Genomic DNA, 27,561 nt, shown 5'->3' on the forward strand with positions numbered 1-27,561 from the left:
TCGATTCAATCTACAAGTCCATTTTACAATACTAAAGATTGTAAAATTATACAGGGTTGTTGGCTGAGAGTGGGGATTTATTCTTACTACTTAGTCCATGTTTTTAGTGACCATCTGTCCTCTCGATTGACTTTAAAACAAACTCGGAACAACAAATGTGACTGTTGGTGGTGCCGTCGGAGGCTTCTGGAGACTGCTCCCTCCAGAGCATTCACCCCTCAGTATCCACACTGAAAATGATGGGTGCTTGCACAAAGTCACTTCTAGCTATCCATCAATTTTCTGAGCCGCTTATCCTCACAAGGGTTGTGGGTTACACCCTAAACTGGTTGCCAGGCAATCGCGTCTTCAATCAACCCACCATGAAGTGTGTTTTTTGGGATCTGGAAGGAAACTGGACCCCTTGGAGAAAACCCACATAGGAAGGGGTCGGACATGCAACCTCGACACAGGCGGGGCTTGGATTTGAACTCTGGACCTCAGAGCTGTGAGCCAGACTCTTTTACCAGTCCCCACGGTGCTGCTTATCTCAAGCTAGTCAAACCATACTGTCTCCATCTTCATTCACTGTAACTTAAATGAAGCTGAAATGTAGAATGGGTTGCTCACCCATTTTTAGAAATTCCGAGAGTACAAACAATTCTTAAGGTTTTATTAATTCATTACTCAGTGGGCAAACGATTAATGCTGTGCTTGCTCTCCAGGGCTATATTGAAATTTAAAAAAAATGGACAGATGGACCTGGGCACGTGTAGATGAGTTGGAAAAAATGTCAAAATACATGAAATACTACACTGTAAAAAATAAAATGTAATGCATTCTCATTTTTAAAATTGTATTTGAAATAGTTACAATTCACAGTTAATGATTGCTACAGTATGAAATTTATACTGTATTTAACTACTCATTTTTAGGTATTGTAAATATATTTTTTTTCAAGGCGAGGCAATTGACCAGTGAAGATGAATAAAAATGATTAAAAAAAAAAGCAATAAAAATAAGCTAATTTAGGAGAAAATATTGAACCCTAATGTACGCTTTGTGAGCAGGATTAAAGAAAGGTGCAGTGGTCAAAAGCATACATGTTAGTTTTCAAATAAGCTAAAGTGCATGCTTTGGGGGCAAACTGGGTTACCTGGAGAAAACAGGTACTGGTAAACTGGTAAAAGAGGATATCACAGGAGAGGCTTAGCCGAGATTCGAATGCAGCACATCGGGACTGTGTAGCAGATGTGCCGTCAACAAAGCTACTTGCAGACTTTCTTGCGCTCTTTTTGGCGACACCTGCCGCATTTGAGGCGCAATGCTTCCTTAACTCCTTTTATTGTTGTTTTATTACTTTTTTTGGGGGGGGGGGCCATTGTTTTGTTGAACCTTTATTCGTCTAAACCAGTATGAGGAAGATGTCGCTCTCACAGCGTGCGTGACGTCATTCACATTTGCTCCAGTTGAGTTTGAAACAATAACAAAGACCTGCAGAACACACTGCCAGACAATCAATAAGGCAAAATGACGTCTGCACGTCTCCAACTGTGACACAGGGCAGTAGACGCTGTGTCATCATGTGGTAGTGGTTGTGTCACACATGATGTGACGTGAAGCGCCCCGTTGCTGGGTTTGCTGTTTTGACTTATAAGGACATCCGCACGCACGGAGTTGTGCGCCTCTCCGGGAACATGGCGGAGGCCGCCGGGGCTACAGTTCAGCATCGGTTCTTTTGCCACTGCTGCAAGCGCGAAACGCAACCCCTACTCCCGGTATGTTACTTTGGAGTCGATAAGAGCTCATGACATGCCTTCTTTTTCTTCTAGATAAACTTACATGTGCATCATGCTTTGCGGTCGACGTTAAAGTTGGTTGATCTTAATATACCACCATAGCCTGTATATACTCCTTTAGTAAAGGGAATTTCTAAATGGAGCACTTTCACTTGGGTGAAATGTTTAATACTCGCGTCTGTGTTCCTTACATGCACGAGACATAACATCTTTGGTGATACACTTGCATGGCCATATTTAGAAGGCTACTCCAGTGTCCAGTTGTCGCTACTTGTATCATGTTGGATACGGAGGTGGGGGGGTGCTACTCTGTCGGAATTGTTTATGCGGCACCAATGTGCGAGTTGAACCACACACAGCCGATTTATACATTACACAATTGTTGGTTGCTTGTATTGCGTTGGATAATGTTTGAATTCTTGGCAGAAGATGGGTTTCTGCTGGGGGGGGGGGGACGGACGGTTGTGAGTCACGCACTTGCGCAACAAACTCTCACTTCAAAACATATTTACAGACCATGACGATATGACCACTTGAACCGATGTCATGAGATCAGTCACAAGAGCTTTCTCGACAAATGTCATTTTAAAAACATCATCATTTTGACGGGGGGCACGGTGGAGCAGCTGGAAAGCGTTGGCCTCACACTGCTGAGGACCCGGGTTCAATACCAGCCCTCCCTGTGTGGAGTTTGCATGTTCTCCCCGTGCCTACGTTGGTCTTCTCCGGGCACCCCTGTTTCCTCCCACAACCCAAAAAATGCAATTTTAATTGGAGACTCTAAATTGCCCGCAGTGTGTCTCTATGTGCCCTGTGAATGGCTGTCTGGCTCAACCAGTTGAGGGTGTAACCTGCCTTCTGTCGATGATAGCTGGGATAGGCTCCAGCACTCCTGCGACCCTTGTGAGGATAAGCGGCTCAGAAAATCGATGGATGATGGAAAAGTAAGACAAGTCTTTATGTTCTTTTTTTGTCAGTAGTCATTTTCTCCTTGGAACTCTGCCCTGGATGCTATTTTTGCCCAGTCTCTTCCATATTGTTGAGCCATAAACGTCTTTTCCTTTCGGCTTGTCCCGTTAGGGGTCGCCACAGCGTGTCATCTTAGATGTTTGTTTGGCACAGTTTTACGCTGGATGCCATCCTGACGCAACTCCTCTTCATCAAGCTGGGGAGACGAGCTTACAGCACCTGGTATTCCCAGGCGGTCTCCCATCCAAGTATTAACCAGGGCCAAACCCGCTGACCTTCAAAGATCTGACGAGATCAGGTGTTCTCAGGGTAGCATGGTTGTAGGCTGTTGAGCCATAAACACTCACCTTAATTGAGGTAAGGGAGGCTTACAGTTATTTAGATGTTCTCCTTTATTCCTTTGTGACATCATAGATGAGTCGTCGCTGTGCTCTTGGCAATTTTTTTTATTTTGTAGGCAAACCACTCCTTGGAAGTTTCACCATTATTCTATGTTTTCTACATTTGAGGACAATGGCTCTCACTTAGTAGTATCCGAAAGACAACTACTTTTGTGGAGAAAAAATAAAATATAGAATACATACAATTCCAATTTGGGGGTCTTAGAACAGATTACTCTATTTACATGTAAAATGGCACTTCCACTTACGAAAAATTCACGTTACGAAATGACTTCTGGAATGGATTAATTTCATTAGTAGAGGAACCAGTGTACTAAAAAAACCAAAGAGGAAGCTTGAAAACTTCACTGTGACACAGTCAAGCTGTCCTGGCATTAAAGCAATGCAGATTCTTCATTCTGTTTGATCTAACAGCTGAACAGGAGACTCTCCCCTCCAAAAAAGAGAAAAGATTTGGGTATGCACTTTATTAAGGAATTAATTAGTTCAATGACCAATGCTTGCAAATGAAGTGTGTTTACATCCCTGTAGGGAATTTAGTATTTTGTTTTCTTTTCAAGGATTTTGTCTGCCCCAGGTGCAAGTCTGATTTTATTGAGGAGGTGGATGATGACTCCAGGTACAGGACTATTTTGGTATTGAGCTCCTTTTTATGAAATTGAAAGTTTACATCAGTGAACCTGATTTTTTCCTATAAATGACTGATCCAGACTATTGGAGAACAACACACCAGACAGCAGTGAAGACTCAAACTCATTGTTCTCAGAAGTAATCCATCGCTAAATATAGTTCAATATGACGACTGTTCTTTCTCAAAAGTTTTGATTCACTGTTTCTTCTGTATCCCAAGTTATGGCAGCTATTGTTTATGGAGCGCACTGCTCTGCTGTCGCACCCGCCATCGTCAGAGTCAGAGCAGGAAGACAGCGAGAGGTTGCTTAGCACTCAAAGTCATCTTCCTTTTGTTCCACTGGGCAATGCTGAGGTCAGAGCACCGCAGGTTCTCTCTCTGCCCGGAGAGGAGAGCTCACCTCGACCTGAACAAAGACCTCAATTGGAAGGGTATGTGAAATGACACACAACATCATCAACTAAACGCACTAGAACAACAGTCCCCAAACTTTTTTGCAAAGACATGATTTGACCATCTGGAAAAGAAACTAATAAAACAAATAATTAAAATAACCACTAAGTATCACGCTGAATGTAGTTCTTAGAGTAGCTGAAGCTTCGATTGATATCCTTTATTACAGCAACAGTTCAGCATTGCATGGGGTAATGCATGCTGGGAACTTCAGACCTTCACAGTTGCTGCTATTGAATTAAAGTCAAAATGGATTATTTCAGCCATGAACAGTGAGATAAAGGAACAAAGTGAATCAAAATAAAAATGAAAACAACAATCATTTATCATTGGCATCTCGTTCAGTCACTTCCTGTCAAAGTATCGCATACGCGTCATGCCAAGGGTTGACTGTTGAGTGAGATGCTTTCAAAGTTAGTATTAAACGTGTGAGTATTGATAGACCATCTTTTATGACAATTGAAAATGATCTGGGAAATGCTTAAGTTAACAACCAGTCTGGAACAGGTGAAGAGGTATTGAGTTTTATTTTGAAAAGGGTTAATGAATAGTTTGCAAGAATTGTCGGACAGAAATGCTAAACACTAGCATGTAATGATTCAACCATTCATTCTCTATAATGCAGTGGGGTGGCCAACCCGCGGCTCTCGAGCCGCATGTGGCTCTTTGCTTCCTTTTGTCCGGCTCTCCTGAAGGCACAAAAGCATATTGAAGTTCTGTGCACACGCGCACTTTGCTTCAGTTTATTACGGTAGTTGTGAGCGAGCGAGTGCTGCTTGCATTTATTACGGTATTTGTTGTTTATTACGGTTGTTACAGGTATTGCAGCAACAAGCTTAGTGTGTGTGTGTGCACGTACGTCAATGCATAAATGAGACGGGACTTCGCAGTGGGTGGGTGAGAAGGAAAAAAAAAGCACGATGGCGACCAGGGAAGGTGCCTTTATTGTTCTTGCCACCCAGCTCAGCTGTGCAACGAGAGAGAGATGGAAGAATTAACCCTGAGCAGGACGACCTCGGCACAAAGAAGACGTCTCCCGACCACGGTCACGTGACCTCAGCAGGAAAGGTTAGCATGGTATTTTCGCAAAACTGGCATACGCACCGAATGAAAATAGCTCAGATTTGCCAAGTAGGATGGTGATCGCTGGATAAAATAATTTGATAATTTAGCTCTCAAAATGGAAGGGAAAATGCACACTTAAACGAAAACATGTGGATGAAGACAGGACATTTTTATCAGAGCACGAGAGCTCCTATTTTTTTTTGTGTAGCGCAATGGCCAGCCACTTTGCTTTTTTGTGTCAGATGTCTATTGCGCATTTCACAGCTTCAAATCTTCACTTAAGATCACTCGTCGTTGACACCCTCATGGAATCTCTAAAAGGGACTGAATTTTGCAGTCACAAGTTAGTCATTTTGAAAATTAAGACAGAAAAGCATATGAGACTAAAACTTGCATCGTGTCAATTGGCTTGGAACATTGCAAAGGCCACTAACCAATACAATTAAGGGAAATTTATTTAAAATGCCTCTGTGACGTCGCTGAAATCTTGTGTCCTGAAAACAAATATTTTAAACAAATGGTATCAGACCTTCAATTGCCAAGCCACATTGTTGAATAGAGAATATTGGACATGAGCACGGCTATTGATTCACAGTTGCACTCAGACCTCCAGTCATGTGAGTATTTTAATGTTGCATTAGATGAGAATTGTGCCATATAAGACAGAACCTGGTTGAACTGGTAGTTTGTCTACGTGAGAGAGCACACTATTTTTTTTTTTTAATTACTGCTGTGGTGTTGGTACTCTGTAGGATTTGATTTTTTCTGGTCATCATGTTGATGTGTGACATTTACAATAAATCTGGCTGAGAAATATTGTGTGTGTGTGAGGAGGGAATGATGTTCATGTTTATGATATGGGTCTTTGATGTGTATGATGTGGGTCTTCATCTCTGACTGGTTGGCCACCCCTGCACCACTTATCCAGTTCAGAGTGATGGGGTGCTGGAACTGCTCCCAGCTGACAACAGGCGAAAGGGAGACTACACAATGAAATAGTCGCCAGTCAGTCGCAGGGCACGTACACTCTCAGAATCACACCATCACTGAGTGGGAAGTGAACCCACATTGCCTGGATCGAAGTCAGGCAAATGCACCACTACACCATCAGTGAATAGCCTGTAATGATTAGCAATATTTTGAAAAAGTTAAAAATGTACAGTGCTACAAAAAAATGTCTGGGTTTTTAATAGTGCCCAAATGGTTAACAGCTTTGGATTCATATCAAGTGTTGCAACATTTGTTTCATTGAATCATCTGGGATGATTACTCACAAACCTTTGCTTCTGTTTTTGCCCTGTCAAGGATTGTGCACCACTACTTGACCAACCTGTTCACTACCAACGCAAACCCTGGCGCTGCACCTACTGCATTGTGACCTCCCATTTTTAAGCAAATATTTTATTTCATATTTACTGCAGATTTTATCTCACGAGAAGTGACAATTTCACTTTCTGTTTCTTTGTCAGAACAAGCATGCTACAGTTGTACTCAAACCCTGCAGATTATGCTTGGGGTCAGGGAGGTCTGGATACAGTCATCACAGAGGTCAAGACGATACATTTTTCTTTTCTTTTTGGACTACCTGTACAATTCTTAATTCCCACTGTATTGATGTATCTGAATGATAGACAAATACACACCTTTCCAGAAATGAAAGCAGCATTTGAAATGCTGCAACATGCCCCCCCTGTATAAAAAAAATGCTATGTGAAATGTTTTTCGATTATGTGATGAAATTATCACATTAATCACTGCCATTTGTATGGGGGATTTGCACTCTTATGGGCGCGACCTCCGGAGGGGTGTGGGGGTCTTGGTGAATGATGGCAAATGTAGGTGGCACGCCTAAGGGTGCCATTCAATCTATGATTGCCACTGGGTGTGTTTGGGGGTAGACGTTTGTGTCATTGTCACCCACAGGCACATTAGTTTACTGCACTTGACAGATATTCATATTTTTTAATCCACTTTGACTAATTGAAACCTAATTCGCATTTGAATCGCGCTGATCCATTGCATTTTTTTTCTTGCATAAAATATTCTGATGGATGTTCAAACTGGGGCACCGGGGAGGAGTAAAAATCGTTTTGCGTCTCTTGAACCATTAAAGCTAGTGCAAATCCAGCTGAAATGCAAAGCTTATCGGCTGACATCAACACATCACCATAACAACCCAATTTGTTGTCATCCCAGTTGTTAGGACAGTTGGAGAACACAGGTCCACCCCCCGCTGAAAAGAACATGATCTCATCCTTGCCGACGGTTTACATTTCTCAAGAGCAAACAGGTGGGAACCCCATTATGGCGCTGGTATTTATCCAGTACAACTCATCTACTTCAAAACAGTTAACAAGAAATTATTCCCTTTAATTCTTTGCCTTTTCTTCTGATATAGTCTCATTGAATTCATCCTTTAACATTTAAACCGTTTTTTAACATTCATGTTTTTAAGTCATCCTTACGTATCTTGCCACTCATTTGCAAAACAAAAAAGTCAACTTCCTTTCTCCACTGCATTCTCCCTTTAATTCATTCTTTGTTTCTACATTCCTCTTTTCCTTTTAGCTTTCCAATCTTCTCTCATGATAAATTCTTAGTTTGAATGCTGTGTTTTGTTTCTGCACTCTATTGATTATAATAATTGGTTCATATTATTACAATAATAATTTATTTTCTGCAGGATACTTCTTTAGCACTTCTTGGCGTGTGGAAAATTGTTACTGAAACTTTTTGTAACCTACCATAAACCTCAAACCTTTGTTAGTGCATAATTGCATCCTTGGGAGCTTTAAAACAAGATTCAGTATTTTTCTCCAGTTCCAATTTATGAAGTCACTTTTATGCAAATATACTATTAATTGTAATAATATCAATTATGGTAAAAGTGCTCACACAACTTAAGTATTAGTACAGGTATTTGTGTTTGTGTCGACTCTGAAGTGTACTTACTATGAAAGACAAAATGAATTTTTACCGTCAGTTATATAGAACACTTGATTTAATAACTTTGCACAGCAAGAAAAAAAAGAATTCACAAGAAACCTTTCATTAACTTGGACATATTGATTAAATAAACAAAACTTATACTGATACTTTTTTTAAAGGTCCCACAAAAGCCAACAAGTTTGACATCTACGAGGTTTGTCGATTGAATGCGAATAGCATAAGGCTTGCAAAATGGGTGGATTTGAAATCGTCGTTATTGTGATAAGGTTTTGTCAATTAATATTCAATTTTACGTCGTGGTTTATACTCACCTACTCAACTCAGCTGTAGAGAAACAGTAAATTTGTGGCTTTTGTGCAAGTGAGCCTCAGATGCTGCCATGGCATGCAGAGTCTATAAAGCATACATGTTGTTCTACAACAATATTTAAAGTTGCACCAAAGTCATTTTGGTGTTTTGTTTCAAGATACATTAAATATGTATGAAGGTAAGTGCTGAAAACAGGTGCAAAGACTAAGATCAACAACATCAATGTGGCCACAATGTCTAAAGAAAGAAGTGAATGACTCCATGTGCTGCTAACTACGAGAAAAAAGGCATGGCCGCAGATGAAAAATGGAAGTCAAAAGTCTGCCACTCCACTCTGATGCGGCCTAGATGACAACAAATAAGTATTGTGCTCGTGCAACGTAAAACTAACTTACTGACTGTTGAGAACATTTGGGTGAGAATTCATAACGTTTCAAGAAAGCTCTCTTTCATCAAGGAATGCAAGCCAGATTGAATCTTTTGTGATACTGTACTAACTGAACATGGCAAGATAAAATGATAACGAAATTATTCAGCCGCCCCCATTCGAATCTATGTGACGAATTGTTAAATGTTTTCTGACTGCTATTTATTTCTTTCTCATAAACAAAAGCGCTTACTTTCTACTCCTGTCTCACAGAGTGCAGACTGGAGTGTACAATTTGTAGGGAGGAGTATTCATTAAGGGAATCTGCCCGGAAGCTACCCTGCCTCCATTATTTCCACAGTGAATGTATCGTGCCATGGCTGGAGCTGGTAAGGATGACAATTGACTGTAGGTCCGTCCTGTCAAGGGTGTAAGACTTTTTAGAAGTGCCATGTACTGTTCCTACCTGAATGGAACATTTGGGTTTCCCGTCTATATTGACCAAGGATTTAGTTTTATAAAAACTGGAAACAGACTTATGTGAGTTACAGTATGCTATTCTGCTTCTCGTTGAGTGCTTCAGTGTAGATTCTATAACAAATAATAATTTGTTTGAATAGTTGGTTTGCTTTGGTTGACATGGTTTACATACAGTTGAAACCAGATGTTAACAGTACATACTATGTAAAAAGATGGGATTCCCCCCAACTGACTGACATGAAATCAGACTAAACTTTTCCCGTTTTAGGTCAATTAGATTACCAAAGGACCTTGTCTTTACTAAATGCTGGAATAACGACTGAATAAAAGTATTAAGCCTTTCTGTCTTAGTTACTTCTCGCAAAGTCAGACATTTACATGCAATAAAGTTACTATTTCTTTAAACAAATTGGAAACTCAAATGATGTAATTTCTCTGAAAGCTTCTGGTAAGTGTAACAAAATTTGTGTTAAAGGGAGACTTGCAGAGGTATTTGAAGTGGGCACAGCGCTTCTTTTTGTAACATCCTCAGAATCAGCAGAGATATTAGGGATAGATTTGCAAACTTTGCACATCTGGATCATCCTCGGATGCAATTTCCAGATGCTTGAAGGTGCCACATTCATCACTTCGAGCCATTGTACGCCAATATAACGCATCGGGAATCTCCAGCCATAATACTGCTCAGGAAGGAGATGTGTCATGAAAGATACATCATTGTGTTTTTTTAACATAGTGTAAGTAAAGTCCTGGTTTCAATGTAGGTATGAATTTGTATATAATCCTTTCATCTGTTGTGCTTCTGTCAATCTGATAATTTAGGGGGTCTTCGGTTTATTTCATGTGCAGCGACCTACCCCAAATCTGTACATAGTCAGGAGCTATGATTTAACTGCCAACTTTCACCTTTAATTTTTCTTTATATCCAAATCAGGTGAACAGTGTAGCAATAACAAGTTTGTATATGTGCTTTCAACATTTTAAGGGACCAAAAGTAATATGTGTAACAAATTAACTGTCCCGCAGAAGTACTGACTCAACTCTGTCACGGTCAGGGCTAGTGAAGTGCGAGGAAGGCAAAACAAGGCGTGGAGGACCCAATTGCAGGGACACGAGGCAGGAGTAGAAGAATCTGAAAAAGTATTTTCAAAAACAACTTAAAGTAACAACTAAGAATACTCAAAATTAGGCAATGAGCAATAAAGCAACGAGCAACCTGTGACAAGGACAATGGACCGACAAGAAGTGAGAGAAAACGGGAGTTATAAATACACAAAGATGAAAAATGAGAAACACCTGGGCATGACACGAGTGGCTGGAGGGAGCTGATTGGCCAACACAAGGGAGGAAGGTAAACGAGAATAGGTGGACAACAAATGAACATATGAGACATGGAACACAGGAAAAAACTAAATCAACCTAACCCAACCAAAACAGAGAACATGACACTTAAAAGACTGAAGTGTACTAAAGTACAAAAGTAAACATCAATTTAACTCTCACTTATATACAATACCTCCCTATGCAAGGTATGTCCCTTTTACACGTTTATTCCTTAAATGCTTAGTTAGCTAATGATAACTGAAATACTTATATGCCGATACTCTTCACATCAAAAGCTTGTGTTCCTGTGGGCACGAGACACATTATTTTCCTCATCTCCACAGCCAACAATTTTTTTAAAGTGGGACTGTCATCCCTATAAACATTATAAAATAGATATCGTAATGAAAAATACATATAACAGTATTCACTTCAATGTCTATGAAAACATAAATGAAAGCGGATTGTGCGTCATCCATGCGCAAAGTTGCGCGATTGAGTGTCCCTTGACATCCAAGTGGTCGCCATATTAGTCGCGTCCTGTCCTTGACGTCATTGTCACTTACGCTGTTGAAAACGCGCAGTGCCTGCTACTATGGAAGCTGAACAACAACTGAACTGAACGCCCCTTCTGACACGGAACCTGTTCTCGAAAAGGACAAAACTACACAACCGAGTGAAGTTACCGGGGCAATATTACACTATTGTTTCGAGCCCTCGGGGCAATATTACATGATTGTTCCGAGCCACATTCAGATGATATGCGATCATAGCCAAACCGCAGCCCCATCCGATCCACTTCCGCGGCGGAGAAGAGCCATCGCGGCTCATCTCAGCTGGCCGGTGTGGCTTATGACAGAGCCGAGTGGTGATGCTTTAGGGGGGTGTTCACAGTCAAGCCGGGGCACTTTATGTGCGCACGCGACTGAGTAACGCATTCTCGGCTGGGTTCTTCAGAGCCGCCTGCATCGCAAAGCCCGACGCGCAGCCTTCGCAGAAGCTGTGACCGCCGAACGCGGCGCTTCAGCCAGTGTGGCTGATTTTTGGGGCCTTGGTGGCATATAAGCAGGAGGTGGAGCCGAGCCATGCTGCTTTTAGGGGTATGTTCAAAGCCGCCGTAGTAGACGATGAACACTATCGAGACGAGACTGAGTGAGACATTGTTGGCTGGGTGACGCGCACATCGACACATTTCATACCGGGATCTTTTGTTACGTTATGAGAGAGACCGATTACGTGGTCTGCCCCAAACTCATTTTTTTTAGTAGCTGTATACACACCTACCTGTTATTTGGAACCCACGAAGCTCTCGTCTTCTGAACTCGTGCAATCCATTTTTCACAACGAACAGGGTGTCTTTCAAACTTATGATTGATGATTAATTCCAGTCTCCCAAGTGTTCAAGCAATGTCCAGCAATGCAATGAACAGGCATTTTGACTAACATGAAGGAACGAGCTACCTTCCCGGAGGTAAAACTAATGGAAACAAAAGAGTACACTCGGGCGCCCCTGTCCTTTACATCACTTTCTGCTTCTCGAAAACAAATCCCTGAGGATTTTCATGGTGGGACTTACAGAAAGCTGTATACGTGAAAATCATGTTTTGTGGTGAAAAAAACATGGGACCATATTGGCTATGCGTTTTTCATTAATAATATACCAAAAATAATCAATTTCTTGACAGGCCCACTTTAAATAAGTTCTTGCAGTGGGAATATCTTGCTCCTCCACATATGTGGTGTCAAAGTCGCTAATGCCTCTTGCTGACGTTCCTCGATGTTGCTGTTTTGTTTTTTTTCCCTTATAAGTCCCCAAGATCCCAATCACCTTCACCGTGGTTGACTTAACCTGTTTTTATAAATGCCGTTTTTAACAAGCCCATTTTCACAAATTAAGGACTACAGAATTCTGAGATCAGTTTTGAATTCTGGAGCGTAAAAGTAAAAAAGATAAGTAAATAAAGGTCCAGATCTCTGAAAAAGCAACTATCCCCACCTGTACACATCAAATAAGGCAGGTGGGAAACTTTGTGGTCATCAACTACCATGTATTTGTAGTTTCAAATATTTATGAGCTATCATTGATGCTAAACTTGTTTTTCTCCGTACTCAACATGAATGTCGTACCAGAGAGACAAATTCCTCATGTTGTTACATACTTGGCCATTAAATCTGTTTCTGATTGTCGGCAAGCTTCTCAAACTGATACTGCTGATTGTTTACCTCTTCCAGCATGATACCTGTCCAGTGTGCCGAAAAAGCCTCGACGGCGTTGACAACAGCCTCCTCCTGCATGCGTCGAACTCTCCAGAGGGTCATTCTATCAGGACAGAGCAGGAGGGGAGGCAGACCATCTGAGATGTGGCAACTATGCTTATATGGCGATCATTATTGTCATTACTTGCAGCTTGAACTGTGACTTCATTTGCACATTTCAGCCAAGGATCCCTATTTTTTCTTTGCACTAAATCACTTAGCAGTAAGCTAACAAGACCGCAACGCTACTACACTCCTCTGGTTTCTTCAGTGGATGATTCAATGTTCCGAACCTGAAGGATAACACTTTTACATGTAGACTGCTACAAAGACAGTGACTTAATGTCTCCACTTGATCTGAATCAGCGTCACGCTCCTGTTTATAAAGCAGTTATTAAAGTGAAACTGATCCCAACTCTCTGACCTTTTCCTTTGTCCTACGAGCTGCGATATATAGACATTTTTGTCACGGACGAGACTCGGGGGTGGACCCAAATGCACGACTCAGGTGAGAGGTAAGCAGTGCGGAATAAGCCTTTATTCGTTCCAATGTCGGTTACCAGGGAGTCAGTCCAAACAAGCAGCAAGATCAATAACGGCAGGCTTACGGGGTAGGTCGGGAGACAGGCGTTGGTCGGTACACGGGAGGTAGACGTCAGGAGTACGGTAGTGCGGGAACGAGGCATGAGAGGCAACGATCTAGCAGAGTCTCTGTCGTCCCCCGGGTCCTATATGTACTGGGTCTAATCGGAGGTCAAGAGGCGCAGGTGTGACCCTTCCGATTAGACGGCCACACCCAGCCCTGGCTGGAATCCAGGATCATGACAGTCCCCCCCCGTCAACGGCCGGCTCTGGACGGCCCAGGCGCATCAGGGTGAGCCGCGTGAAAGTCCCTGATGAGGGAGCGGTCCACGACGAAGCGGGAGGGGATCCAAGAGCGCTCCTCCGGGCCATATCCCTCCCAGTCCACCAGGTACTGGACCCCCCTCCCTCTGCGGCGGGAAGACAGCAACCGGCGCACGGTGTACACCAACCCACCGTCGACCATGCGGGGGGGCGGGGGTGACTTGAGCGGGGGAGCCAGCAACGACGTGCGATTCGGGCGAAGTCTGCTGACGTGGAACGTAGGGTGCACCCTCATCGACCTGGGCAGTTTCAACGAGACGGCGACCGGGTTAATAACCTTGGAAACAGGGAACGGGCCAACGAACCTGGGAGCAAGTTTGCGGGATTCTGTCCGCAGCGGGAGATCTTTGGTGGAGAGCCACACTCGCTGTCCCACTCTGAGCTCTGGTGCGGCCCTCCTCTTGCGGTCTGCTGCGGCCTTGTAGGTGCTGCTCATGCGCAGCAGTGTCCTCCGAGCTGCTTCCCAGGTCCGTTTGCAGCGTCGCACCACGGCCAGGGCCGACGGAACTGTGGATTCTGTGACCAGTGGAGGAAACAGGGACGGAGGATACCCATGCACGACATGGAGTGGAGCCATACCTGTTGAAGCGGAGGGTAGGGAATTGTGGGCATACTCCACCCACTTGATGTGCTGGCTCCACGTGCTCTGGTCCCTGGATACCAGACATCGAAGACCGGTCTCTAATTCCTGGTTAATCCTCTCAGTCTGGCCATTAGACTCTGGGTGATGACCCGATGTCCGACTTGCTGAAGCGCCGATGAGGTTGCAGAACTCCTTCCAGAAACGGGCACTGAATTGCGGACCCCTGTCCGAAACGATGTCCTGGGGTAGACCGTGGTATCGGACGACCTCGTCTAATACCAACTGGGCTGTCTGCTTGGCCGACGGGATCTTCGGGAGTGGCACGAAGTGGACCATCTTGGAGAAACGGTCCACTATGGACAGCACCACTGTGTTCCCTTGTGAAGGCGGCAGGCCGGTAACGAAGTCCATCGCGATGTGTGACCACGGAGGGAAGGGGATTGACAGGGGTTGCAACTCACCAACGGGCCGTAGGCGGGAAGTTTTATTGGCAGCACACAGGCGTTGACGAACTCCCTTACATCCTTGCTGAGGTTAGGCCACCAGAATCTTTGTTCGACCACTGACCGTGTCTTCGCCATACCCGGGTGGCAGACCGTCTTGTTGGTATGGGCCCAGTTGATGACGTCTCCCCGCAGAGATGGGATGACGAAAAGACAGCCCGACGGACAATCCGCGGGTGGCGGTGTCTCTTCCAGGGCCTCCTTCACCCGCGACTCGATCGACCAGGTGAACCCGGACACGAAGCACCCCGCTGGCAGGATAGTAGTGGCGTCTGAATCAGTACGCCCTCCCTCGTGGATCCGCGAGAGTGCATCCGGCTTGCCGTTTTTGGAGCCTGGGCGGTAAAACACCTTAAAGTGGAAGCGGGTGAAAAATAGAGCCCACCTGGCCTGACGGGCGTTCAACCTCTTCGCGGACTTCAGGTATTCAAGGTTCTTATGGTCCGTGAAGACAACGAACGGTACTTGCGAGCCCTCCAGCCAGTGCCGCCACTCCTCCAACGCGCTCTTGACCGCCAGCAGTTCCTTATCTCCCACGTCGTAGTTCCTCTCTGCCGGGGTCAACTTTCTAGACAGGAACGCGCACGGGTGAATCCTTCCATCCCTGGGACTCCTCTGCGACAAGACTGCTCCGATTCCTGAATTCGATGCATCCACCTCCACCACAAACTGGTTATCGGGATCCGGAATAATGAGAACGGGCGCAGTAGTGAAACTTGCCTTGAGCCTGCCGAAGGCCTCCTGGCAGGTCCCGGACCAGTCGAAGGTGGTATTTGGTGAAGTGAGCGAATGCAGAGGAGCGGCCACGGAACTGAAGTTCCTTATGAATTTCCTATAGAAATTGGCAAATCCCAAGAACCTCTGCACGTCCCTCCTGTTGGTGGGGGTAGGCCACCGCAGCACCGCGTCGACCTTCCCGGGATCCATCCGTATCTCTCCCTCAGCCAGGACGAAGCCCAGGAAGGACACGGATGCCTGATGGAACTCACACTTATCCATATTCACGTATAATTGGTGCTGCTGCAGACGCCGGAGCACCTCTCGGACTTGTTGAATGTGAGAGGCTAGGTCTGCTGAAAAGATGAGAATGTCATCCAGGTAAACAAAGACAGATCTGTTCAGGAACTCCCGGAGCACGTCGTTAATGAAGTTCTGAAAGACGGCCGGAGCGTTTGTCAGTCCAAAGGGCATCACAAGATACTCATAGTGCCCTGTGGGGGTGTTGAACGCCATCTTCCACTCATCCCCTTCCCGAATCCGCACCAGATGGTAAGCGCTGCGCAAGTCGAGCTTGGTGAAGATCCGGGCTCCCTGGAGGAGTTCGAATGCTGTAGAGATAAGCGGCAAAGGGTACCTGTTCTTGACTGTGATGTCATTCAGTCCTCGGTAGTCGATGCAGGGTCGCAGCGTGGAGTCCTTCTTCTTGACAAAAAAAACCCCGCACCGGCTGGTGAAGATGAGGGGCGAATGAGTCCGGCTGCCAGCGAGTCCTCGATGTAGTCCCTCATGGCTTGATGCTCTTGTCCGGTTAAAGAGAACAGTTTCCCTCTGGGAGGAGAGGTGCCTGGCAGGAGTTCAATCGCGCAGTCGTATGACCGATGTGGCGGTAGAGACTTTGCCTTAGATTCAGAGAAGACCTCCCGTAGGTCATGATAGCAGGAGGGCACTGCGGTCAGGTCCAGGGCGGTACCAGGTTCTGTTAGCCGAACCGGCGCGACTTGAATACCCCTGTCTCTCCGGACAGCGAAACAACGACTGAGACAGTCCTCACCCCAAGTCTTGATCTGACCCGTGGTCCAATCTATGTGCGGATTATGTTCTTTGAGCCACGGACTGCCCAAGATGATGTCGCTACTACGTGCGTCGAAGACATGAAAGCTAATTCGCTCCGAGTGAGCGTCCGGAAAGCTCATACGTAGCGTCTGAGTACGATGTGTAACCCGACAAAGGAACTTGCCGTTGGCGGCATAGGCGTGAGGAAACCGTTGCGTGGGGAAGGTTGCCGCCCCCAGCTCCTCGACCACGCGGGGATTTATCAGGTTTGCTTCCGACCCAGAATCTATGAAAGCCATCACAGAGCATGAACGGGAGTCCGTTCCCAAGGTGAGGTGAAGAAGGGACCTCCCTGACCCCGTCGCGGTGTACCGCACACTCACCGGAGTAGCGATCCTGATGTCAGAATGCCCTGGTCGAGTCGGGCAGCGGGCGATCAAGTGTCCCAAACGCCCGCAGTAAAAACAGCGTCCCTCTCGTCGCCCACGTAAGCGCTCCTCCGCTGAGCTGCCAAGCCCCTCCACTTGTATGGCTTCCGGTGAAGCTGACAACACGGGTGGTCGGGAAGCGGAAACAACCGGACTGCGACTCTCCCTCTCCTCCTCCCTCAGGCCCTCCATCTGTCTCTGCATGGTGAGGCGCTGGTCCACCTTGAGGGCCAATGCGATGAGGGAGTTAAGCGAAAGCAGAAGATCCATGGCCACGAGGTGACCACGGATCTGTGGGGACAGTCCCTCGTAAAACGCGTCATGGAGGGCTTCCTCATTCCAGCGGCTCTCGGCAGCCCGAATCCGGAACTCGATGGCGTAGTCGGACACGCGGCGACGTCCCTGGCGAATTGTCATGAGTGACGACGCCGCCTGGCGTTCCGGAGCCGCATACTGGAACACCTGGGTGAGCGCGCAGACGAAGCTCGCCCATGAGCGGCAGGTCTCCGGGTTACGGCTCCACTCGGCGGTGGCCCATGCCTCCGCCCTCCCTGTCATGTGGGAAATGACGAAGGCGATCCGGGAGCGGTCCGTGGGAAAAGCAGAAGCTTGCAGCTCAAAGTGGAGATCGCACTGCGCCAGGAAGGGCTTGACGTTACCGGAGTCGCCTGAGAACCGCTCTGGTCGAGAGAGAGGAGTGATGGTGGCACGGGGAGGCACAGGAGCGGCCGCGCTAGCTTGGGAGGCTAGCCACGGTTGCAGCTGGGTGCAGAGCTCCTGGATCTGGTGAGTCATACCCTGGAGAGCAGCCTCTTGCTCACCCAGGCGTTTGCCCTGCACTTGCAGCGCACGGCGAATGGCTTCAGAGTCGGCTGGGTCCATGTTCTTGGCTAGATCGTTCTGTCACGGACGAGACTCGGGGGTGGACCCAAATGCACGACTCAGGTGAGAGGTAAGCAGTGCGGAATAAGCCTTTATTCGTTCCAATGTCGGTTACCAGGGAGTCAGTCCAAACAAGCAGCAAGATCAATAACGGCAGGCTTACGGGGTAGGTCGGGAGACAGGCGTTGGTCGGTACACGGGAGGTAGACGTCAGGAGTACGGTAGTGCGGGAACGAGGCATGAGAGGCAACGATCTAGCAGAGTCTCTGTCGTCCCCCGGGTCCTATATGTACTGGGTCTAATCGGAGGTCATGAGGCGCAGGTGTGACCCTTCCGATTAGACGGCCACGCCCAGCCCTGGCTGGAATCCAGGATCATGACAATTTTGCAAGCTATCCTTCCAACGTTTGGCTTATACCTTGGGGACATCTTGCATTTTTGGATTCCCACTGCTTTTATTCTTCTTCTTCTTCTTCTTTTCCTTTCGGCTTGTCCCGTTAGGGGTCGCCACAGCGTGTCATCTTTTGCCATCTTAGCCTATCTCCTGCATCTTCCTCTGTAACCCCAACTGCCCTCATGTCTTCCCTCACCACATCCATAAACCTTCTCTTTGGTCTTCCTCTCGCTCTTTTGCCTGGGAGCTCCATCCTCAGCATCCTTCTACCAATATACTCACTCTCACGCCTCTGAACATGTCCAAACCATCGAAGTCTGCTCTCTCGAATCTTGTCTCCAAAACATCCAGCTTTGGCTGTCCCTCTAATGAGCTCATTTCTAATCCTATCCAACCTGGTCACTCCGAGCGAGAACCTCAACATCTTCATTTCTGCCACCTCCAGTTCAGCTTCCTGTTGTTTCTTCAGTGCCACTGTCTCTAATCCGTACATCATGGCCGGCCTCACCACTGTTTTGTAAACTTTGCCCTTCATCCTAGCAGACACTCTTCTGTCACATAACACACCAGACACCTTTCGCCAGCTGTTCCAACCTGCTTGGACCCGTTTCTTCACTTCCTGACCACACTCTCCATTGCTCTGTATTGTTGACCCCAAGTATTTGAAGTCGTCGACCCTCGCTATCTCTTCTCCCTGTAGCCTCACTCTTCCCCCTCCACTTTTCTCATTCACGCACATATATTCTGTTTTACTTCGGCTAATCTTCATTCCTCTCCTTTCCAGTGCATGTCTCCATCTTTCCAATTGTTCCTCTGCATGCTCCCTGCTTTCACTGCATATCACAATATCATCTGCGAACATCATGGTCCAAGGGGATTCCAGTCTAACCTCATCTGTCAGCCTATCCATTACCACTGCAAACAGGAAGGGGCTCAGAGCTGATCCCTGATGCAGTCCCACCTCCACCTTAAATTCCTCTGTCACACCTAAGGCACACCTCACCATTGTTCTGCTGCCATCATACATGTCCTGTACTATTTTAACATACTTCTCTGCCACACCAGACTTACGCATGCAGTACCACAGTTCCTCTCTTGGTACTCTGTCATAGGCTTTCTCTAGATCCACAAAGACGCAATGTAGCTCCTTCTGACCTTCTCTGTACTTTTCCACGAGCATCCTCAAGGCAAATAATGCATCTGTGGTACTCTTTCTAGGCATGAAACCATACTGTTGCTCGCAGATACTTACTTCTGTCCTGAGTCTAGCCTCCACTACTCTTTCCCATAACTTTATTGTGTGGCTCATCAACTTTATTCCTCTATAGTTCCCACAGCTCTGAACATCCCCTTTGTTCTTAAAAATGGGAACTAGAAAACTTTTCCGCCATTCTTCAGGCATCTTTTCGCCCGCTAGTATTCTGTTGAATAAGTTGGTCAAAAACTCCACAGCCATCTCTCCAAATTGCTTCCATACCTCTACCGGTATGTCATCAGGACCAACTGCCTTTCCAGTTTTCATCCTTTGTAGTGCCTTTCTGACTTCCCCCTTAGTAATCATTTCCACTTCCTGGTCCTTCACTCTTGCCTCTTCAACTCTTCCTTCTCTCTCATTTTCTTCATTCATCAACTTCTCAAAGTATTCTTTCCATCTATTTAGTACACTACCGGCACCAGTCAACACATTTCCATCTCTATCCTTAATCACCCTGACCTGCTGCACATCCTTCCCATCTCTATCCCTCTGTCTGGCCAACCTGTAGAGATCCTTTTCTCCTTCTTTCGTGTCCAACCTGGTGTACATGTCTTCATATGCCTCTTGTTTAGCCTTTGCCACCTCTACCTTTGCCCTACGTCGCATCTCGATGTACTCCTTTCGCCTCTCCTCAGTCCTCTCAGTATCCCACTTCTTCTTCGCTAATCTCTTTCCTTGTATGACTCCCTGTATTTTGGGGTTCCACCACCAAGTCTCCTTCTCCCCTTTCCTACCAGATGACACACCAAGTACTCTCCTGCCTGTCTCTCTGATCACCTTGGCTGTCGTCGTCCAGTCTTCCGGGAGCTTCGGTTGTCCATCGAGAGCCTGTCTCACCTCTTTCCGGAAGGCTGCACAACATTCTTCCTTTTTCAGCTTCCACCACATGGTTCTCTGCTCTACCTTTGTCTTCTTAATCTTCCTACCCACCACCAGAATCATCCTACATACTACCATCCTATGCTGTCGAGCTACACTCTCCCCTACCACTACTTTACAGTCAGTAACCTCCTTCAGATTACATCGTCTGCACAAAATATAATCTACCTGCGTGGTTCTACCTCCGCTCTTGTAGGTCACTATATGTTCCTCCCTCTTCTGGAAATAAGTGTTCACTACAGCCATCTCCATCCTTTTTGCAAAGTCCACCACCATCTGCCCTTCAAAGTTCCTTTCCTGGATGCCGTACTTACCCATCACTTCTTCATCGCCCCTGTTTCCTTTACCAATATGTCCATTACAATCTGCACCAATCACAACTCTCTCGCTGTCTGGGATGCTCAGAACTACTTCATCTAGTTCCTTCCAGAATTTCTCTTTCAACTCTAGGTCACATCCTACCTGTGGTGCATAGCCGCTAACCACATTATACATAACACCCTCAATTTCAAATTTTAGTCTCATCACTCGATCTGATACTCTTTTCACCTCCAAGACATTCTTAGCCAGCTCTTCCTTTAAAATAACCCCTACTCCATTTCTCTTCCCATCTACTCCGTGGTAGAATAATTTAAACCCTGCTCCCAAACTTCTAGCCTTACTACCTTTCCACCTGCTCTCTTGGATGCACAGAATATCAACCTTTCTCCTAATCATCATGTCAACCAACTCCTGTGCTTTTCCTGTCATAGTCCCAACATTCAAAGTCCCTACACTCAGTTGTAGGCTCTGTGCATTCCTCTTTTTCTTCTGACGCTGGATCCGGTTTCCTCCTCTTCTTTGTCTTCGACCCACAGTAGCTGAATTTCCACCGACGCCCTGCAGGTTAGCAGTGCCGGGGGCGGGCGTTGTTAACCCGGGCCACGACCGATCCGGTATGGGATTCTTTAGATGAACGCTCATATTTGTTTGGCACAGTTTTTACGCCGGATGCCCTTCCTGACGCAACCCTCTGCATTTATCCGGGCTTGGGACCGGCCTACAGATTGCACTGGTTTGTGCCCCCATAGGGCTGCATTATTCCCACTGCTTTTATGAGTGTTTAAAATCTCAGAATATGTATTGTAATTAAATAGTTGTGATTAGGGATTGGATCCACATTAGTACAAATTGTGGTAGCAGTTTGCCAATCTCAGTATAGTATGATGGTGTGTATTGAAACGCTATTACCGCAATAATAACTTTAGTACTTTTGTGTATATTTACAATCACAGAATTAGGATCTTTAAGATTTAAATTTTACAAGTATCCATCCCGTCCATTTTCTTAGCCACTTATCCTCACAAGGGTCGCACGGAGTGCTGGAGCCTATCCCAGCTGACAATGGGCAGGAGGCGGGGTACACCTTGATCTGGTTACCAGCCAATTGCAGGGCACATGGAGACAAACAGCCACACAATCACACGTAGGGGCAATTTGAAGTGTCCAATTAATGTTGCATGTTTTTGGGTTGTGGAAGGAAACTGGAGTGCCCGGAGAAAACCCACGCAGGCACGGGGAGAACATGCAAACTCTACACAGGTGGGTCCGGGATTGAACTTGGGACCTCAGAACTGTGAGGCCAACGCTTTAGCAGCTGATCCACCATGCCGCCATGTCACAACTAGTGATTATACAATTTAAAAACTATGAGTCACTGATAGTGAATGTAGTGGTACAACACATCTGCCTTTGGTGCGGGCAGAATGGGATCAATTCCCGCTCAGTGATGGTGTTGGTATCTGCCCTCCGACTGACTGGCGACCAGTTCAGGGTGTAGTCTGCCTTTCGCCCAAAGCTAGCTGGGATAGCCTCCAGCTTTCCCGCAACCCTTGTGAGGATAAGCGGCTTGGATAATGACATGACAAAACAGTTTGTGTTTTTATTGCATTTTTTTTTCCAGTTTAAAACAGTTCCCAGGTAAATGTTTGGACACTCTTTCCTTAAAATGCACAAAAGGCAAAATTACTTCCTTTTTTCTGGTCTCTCAATTACCCAACCATTTTTGAGAAAAGGAAGCCGTTTACACGAGAAATATCTCAAGTTGCCACCAAGCCAAAATGTCACATAAAGTATGGAGAAATACTGATCTTGTTTTAGTTCACTCAAACTTACTGACTTAGGGCTCTGTTTTTGTGACTGGTATTCCTCTGTGGAGTCAGGTCAGACCCGGTATTGGTAATTTTGGCGAATTGAAGTCTGCGGTGTTGTGGGCGTGTTCACAGCAGTCTTCAGTCCTGTCAAAGTGGCTTGTGTCATTCCCTTTAAAGTGGGACTGTCATCCCTATAAACATTCTAAAATATTGTTATGAAAAATACATATAACAGTATTCACTTCAATGTTTATATGAAAAAATAAATGTGAGCGGATCGTGCGTCATCCATGCGCAAAGTTGCGCAGTTGAGTGTCCTCGACATCTAAGTGATTGCCATATTAGTCGCGTCCTCTATCCTTGACGTCATCGTCACTTCCGCCGTTGAAAATGCGCAGTGCCTGCTACTATGGAAGCCGAACAACAGAGATGTTCAGATTTTTCCGACGCCCCTTCTGACACGGAAGCTGTTTTCGAAAAGGACAACACCACACAACCAAGTGAAGTTACCGGGGCAATATTGCACTATTGTTTTGAACCCTCAGGGCAATATTACACTATTGTTTCGAGCCATATTCAGATGATATGCAATCATGGCTAAACCGCATCCCCGTCCAATCCACTTCCGCGCTGGAGATGAGCCATCGCGGCTCATCGCAACAGGCCGGTGTAGCTTATGACAGAGCCGAGCGGTGCTGCTTTAGGGGGTGTTCACAGTCGAGCCGGGGAACTTTATGCGCGCACGCGACTGAGTAACGCATTCTCGGCTGGGTTCTTCAGAGCCGCCTGCATCACAAAGCCCGACGCACAGCCTTCGCAGAAGCTGTGACCCCCGAACGTGGAGCCTCAGCTAGTGTGGCTGATTCTTGGGGCCTTGGTGGCCTATAAGGAGGAGGTGGAGCTGAGCCATGCTGCTTTTAGGGGTATGTTCAAAGCCGCCGCAGTACACGATGAACACTAACTATCAAGACAAGGATGAGTGAGACATTGTTGGCTGGGCGACGTGCACATCGACACATTTCATACGCGGATCTTTTGTTATGTTATGAGAGAGACCGATTACGTGGTCCGCCCCAAACTATTATTTTTTTAGTAGCTGTATGCACACATCGACACATTTGATATGCGGATCTTTTGCTACGTTATGAGAGAGACCGATTACGTGGTCCGCCCCAAACAATTTTTTTTTTAGTAGCTGTATACACACCTACCTGTTATTTGGAACCCACGAAGTTCTCGCCCTCTTCACCCGTGCAATCCATTTTTCACAATGAACAGGGTCTCTTTCAAATTTATGAAGGGTAATTCTATTCTCCGAGTGTTCAAGCAATGTCTAGCAATGCAATGAGCCGGCATTTTGGCTCACACGAAAGAACAACGAGCTATCTTCCCGCAGGTAAAAATAATAGAAACAAATGAGTCCGCTTGAGCACGCACCTGTCTCCAACGTCACTTCGTGCTTCTTGTCGAAAACAAATCCCTTGAGAGGATTTTCATGGCGGGAGTTAGAGAAAGCTGTATACGTCAAAATCATGTTTTGTGGTGAAAAAACACATGGGACAATATTGGCTGTGGGCTTTTCATTAATAATATACCAAAAAGTATCCATTTCATGACAGGTCAACTTTAAACCGATAAGGCCTCTATACCTGCGGTTGACAACAGCCGCATTACATCATGCGACCTATGCATTGCCCCGTGCAGGGCAGCCTTGCATAACTTGCTATCCACACATCAAAGAAGTTGATGTGCGAAGAAAGCCGGGGAGACCATCTCTCATGATTGGTTTGTTTTATTCACATGCTGTGATGACTCACTGTTCCTCCAGGTCCATACACCACCTACCCCGCCTTCTTGATAGATATTTGTAGATAGATATTTGGTGAGCAAAGACCAGCATACGGTGGGTGCAGATTTATAGTATCTGAAAATACCTGAAGGCTGGTGAAGATTTAAAAGACACTTGACTCATTTGGGGGTGACTTGGTCGACATGACTTCAAAATGGCTAAATAATATGATGGCATGTTGGGCTGCAACATTGACAGCCATAATGATATTTTTGTTCATATGCTACTTTTGGACACCTGTAAAGCTGACAAAAATACGTAACAACAGAACCAATAATTATACTCAGTCAACTATGCCTACCACACATAAGATAAAGAGGCGCAACCTCATTTCAAATAACAACAAAAATAATAACTGCTCAATGTTCGGTGACCAGTGTTGTTTATTCCAAATATCACAGCACCTGATGGGTCACGCACAAGGGCCATTTAAGGCCTCCGCACCCTGAACCACAAGATGAAGGAGCACTCTGGTGTAAACACATCAGCCAGGTCTGAGTGGTGGGGAAAAAAAAAAAAAAGGTTTGGCAAATCTAAAAATTTGGTGTTCTCTGTCCTAGTTTCTATCGCTGTTTGCAGCTATTCTTGCATTGTGTGGATGTTGTTGTATTCCCTGCATAAAGGCATCACTTAACCAACTTATAACCACTGCTATTGCCGCAACAAATTCAAAATTGGCAGAAATATATCCACTATTGGCACAACAGAGTAATAACAGTGATATTGTTGACCACGATGATGACGTTATGACTTCTCTTCCAGACCTGTTCTCTGATCCAGAAGATTACAAGTAATTAGTGCTATATTTTCCTCCGAGTGTAAGCCGAAAGGGTGATCTATTAGATGTTTTAAGGATTTGAGCAAATGTAGGATAAACAGGAGGATAATGTAGAAATAATTGTAAACAGCATTTTCAAAAAGAGCTTCAGTCTCAGTAAGGGCATCAGAAAAATCAAAAAATCTCTCTTGTTCACCTGCCATACCAGGTGGCACAGGGTGTATTCTATGGCGAATGTCCCAGTGACTTTAATGACGTCGCAGGCAATATGGCCGCCACTGGGATGTTGAGTGAGACTTCCGCAACTTTGCCCATTAATGACACGCTCTATGCTCATTTTTTTCCCGTATAGGCATTGAAGTTAATATTATATGTAGTTTTCATAACAATATGTATTTTAAAACGTATATTTAGGTGTCAGTTGCTCTTTAAGTCAGTTAGTTGTCAGTGTGAAATTAGGAGCCCCAATTTACTACACAGTAGGCTAGAAGATACTTAATTGAAACCACGCCTGATGGCAGAAGCAGAAACAAGATATTGTTTTGCTCATACTGTAGTTGGAATGATGAATTATTCAAGTAGACGCCTACTTCATTAATGGACTGGCCTGCGCTGCACTCGGACTGGAACATCTTCAGCACAATTATTAATGAACTAGGCAAAGAGATACCTGATGTGTTGACAAGCAGTAATTTGACAGCTGACACATGAATATAGCATTAAGAAATCATTACATTTATAAACAAAATGTGGAGAAACTATTAAAGATATACTCTGTTCTCAGCAGCTGAACAAGTGACATTTGCTCCCTTCTTCCTCTCCTCCAGTCCACTCACCCCCACCCGTCCTCTCTCTCCCTCCCTCCCCGAGGCTGAGAGTGCCTGTGCTGGGTTGACACTGGAACGACACGGGCTGAGCAGACATGGAGGCCCGAGCAACGACAGAGGCCCGTGCTGACACATTCAGACCCAGCTAACAGAGCGTTGGTGTGGATTTTTGGAACCTCTGGGACAAAACACAGCCTATCACTCGCCGTAAGGAAGAAGGATTTTACCACTAGAGAAGAAGGAATTAAAGAGGGAGATCCTTTTCGGAGCTCTATGTTGATTCAACATAGCCGCCATTTTGTTGACAGTGGTTTTTTTTTTTTTTAGTAAAAACAACCTACACGGTAGTGCATTTGTAACGTTATACCTCAGGAATATTACTATACATACCTCTAAGCGAGGGGTTACAGTATTTTAATTCTACAATAGTATTGGTGGCTCCGTGGTAATGTTCGTTTTTTTATGGTTTGGCGGACTCGCTCGTGCATCGTTAGCCGTCATAGCTGAGATGTAGTAACACGAGTGCCTACGAGAATGTGACGGAGATGTAAGATTATGTACATCACTCGGACTGCACGGTCGTAGTCAGAATCCCACACTAAAATACACGTTATCGAAATGATTCTTTTACGACTAGGAGCAGCTGAAAAGAGTATTGGGAATTTGCGACTCATTATTAACATGCCCGCGAACGTTGTAAATTGAACATTCCATTTGCTGGATGAAAATAGCTTCAGTGGTCCTTAACACATCAGTAATCATAAAATGATAGATAACAAGATGCTTGCAACCAAGGTCGTACAAATGTGATGATTTGATGTCCTTGTTAGGCTATTTAGCAATATTATTTCACAACGCGTTGGTTAGCGCTATATTTAGCACTACGACGACGACGCCATCCTCAATAACTGGCCCTCTTATTATAATCAATAACAAAAATATATTTCGAGATCATATCGGAGGTGTTGAGGTAATGTGCATCGGCACTGTTTTGTGGCTATTTGCCACGTCCCTGGTTAATATTTGGCACACAAACTTTACGGAATAATAGTTTAACCTAAGGTGCGACGTATGACTCCTACCTGCCTGTCAGGAGTGTAGACTCACAGGACATGCATGGCTTTGATTGATCTCACACTTATACACACACACTTGCCTACATCTTACCTTTCGTGTCATATTTTGCCAATTCAGCACTTTGAGTGATGTGTGGCCACCACGTTCTAGGAAGGACACGGAGCCAAATAATGTGAACACCATTGCTGGACAACTAGAAGAGGTGAGTACAAATGTGTCATATTCACTGCCGGCTAGTGGATGTGATAGAGCTAAACAATGTACGTGCTTCCTTTTGGTTAAAGCAACTTTAGTATAACTACAAAAAAAATTAT

The 27,561-nt window shown here is 45.4% G+C and overlaps 2 protein-coding genes, 1 long non-coding RNA gene and 1 pseudogene across 10 annotated transcripts in view; 2 read left to right on the plus strand and 2 right to left on the minus strand.

Annotated features, from left to right (window-relative positions):
• The first annotated feature begins 1,473 nt into the window (after nt 1-1,473).
• rnf115b (ring finger protein 115b) lies at nt 1,474-13,396 on the plus strand. 2 transcript variants are annotated; one of them, XM_061826698.1, is made up of 9 exons: nt 1,474-1,757; nt 3,709-3,767; nt 3,859-3,916; nt 3,999-4,210; nt 6,603-6,671; nt 6,767-6,845; nt 7,494-7,587; nt 9,196-9,311; nt 11,683-12,940. In XM_061826698.1, exons 1-9 carry the CDS (start codon nt 1,677-1,679, stop codon nt 11,788-11,790), a joined length of 876 nt encoding a protein of 291 aa, XP_061682682.1. In that variant the 5' UTR covers nt 1,474-1,676; the 3' UTR covers nt 11,791-12,940. The 2 variants fall into 2 exon arrangements, with proteins under 2 accessions (XP_061682682.1, XP_061682604.1); XM_061826620.1 differs by lacking the exon at nt 11,683-12,940 and adding an exon at nt 12,958-13,396 and having other exon boundaries at nt 1,477-1,757.
• LOC133504350 (5S ribosomal RNA) lies at nt 2,955-3,073 on the minus strand (annotated as a pseudogene).
• Nucleotides 4,058-27,438, minus strand: LOC133504490 (uncharacterized). 4 transcript variants are annotated; one of them, XR_009796013.1, is made up of 4 exons: nt 27,253-27,276; nt 22,739-22,860; nt 12,949-13,045; nt 4,058-4,185 (listed from the first exon to the last, which is right to left on the minus strand). It is a non-coding gene; the product is annotated as an uncharacterized LOC133504490 (long non-coding RNA). The 4 variants fall into 4 exon arrangements; XR_009796007.1 differs by lacking the exons at nt 4,058-4,185; nt 27,253-27,276 and adding exons at nt 4,222-5,199; nt 27,338-27,438; XR_009795998.1 differs by lacking the exon at nt 4,058-4,185 and adding an exon at nt 4,222-5,199.
• Nucleotides 26,242-27,561, plus strand: part of ash1l (ash1 (absent, small, or homeotic)-like (Drosophila)) — a 60,311-nt gene continuing 58,991 nt past the window's right edge. For 2 of the 4 annotated variants that reach the window (XM_061826499.1, XM_061826359.1), the window contains exons 1-2: nt 26,242-26,377; nt 27,365-27,449. The gene's annotated coding sequence lies outside the window, so the exon portion shown is untranslated. Of the gene's footprint in view, nt 26,378-26,400; nt 26,515-26,542; nt 26,718-27,364; nt 27,450-27,561 lie in introns of those variants that run through there. The other 2 variants (XM_061826417.1, XM_061826387.1) reach the window with 2 other exon arrangements.

This window comes from Syngnathoides biaculeatus, chromosome 1 (assembly GCF_019802595.1).
Source record: "Syngnathoides biaculeatus isolate LvHL_M chromosome 1, ASM1980259v1, whole genome shotgun sequence".
NCBI lineage: Eukaryota > Metazoa > Chordata > Actinopteri > Syngnathiformes > Syngnathidae > Syngnathoides > Syngnathoides biaculeatus.

Bases quoted from the DNA above. Each gene is read 5' to 3' on its own strand.
- rnf115b (XM_061826620.1), top strand. From the start codon at position 1,677: ATGGCGGAGGCCGCCGGGGCTACAGTTCAGCATCGGTTCTTTTGCCAC. The intron at 1,758-3,708 runs GTATGTTACTTT...TTTCTTTTCAAG, and splicing joins AAACGCAACCCCTACTCCCG to GATTTTGTCTGCCCCAGGTG. The intron at 7,588-9,195 runs GTGGGAACCCCA...CCTGTCTCACAG, and splicing joins CATTTCTCAAGAGCAAACAG to AGTGCAGACTGGAGTGTACA.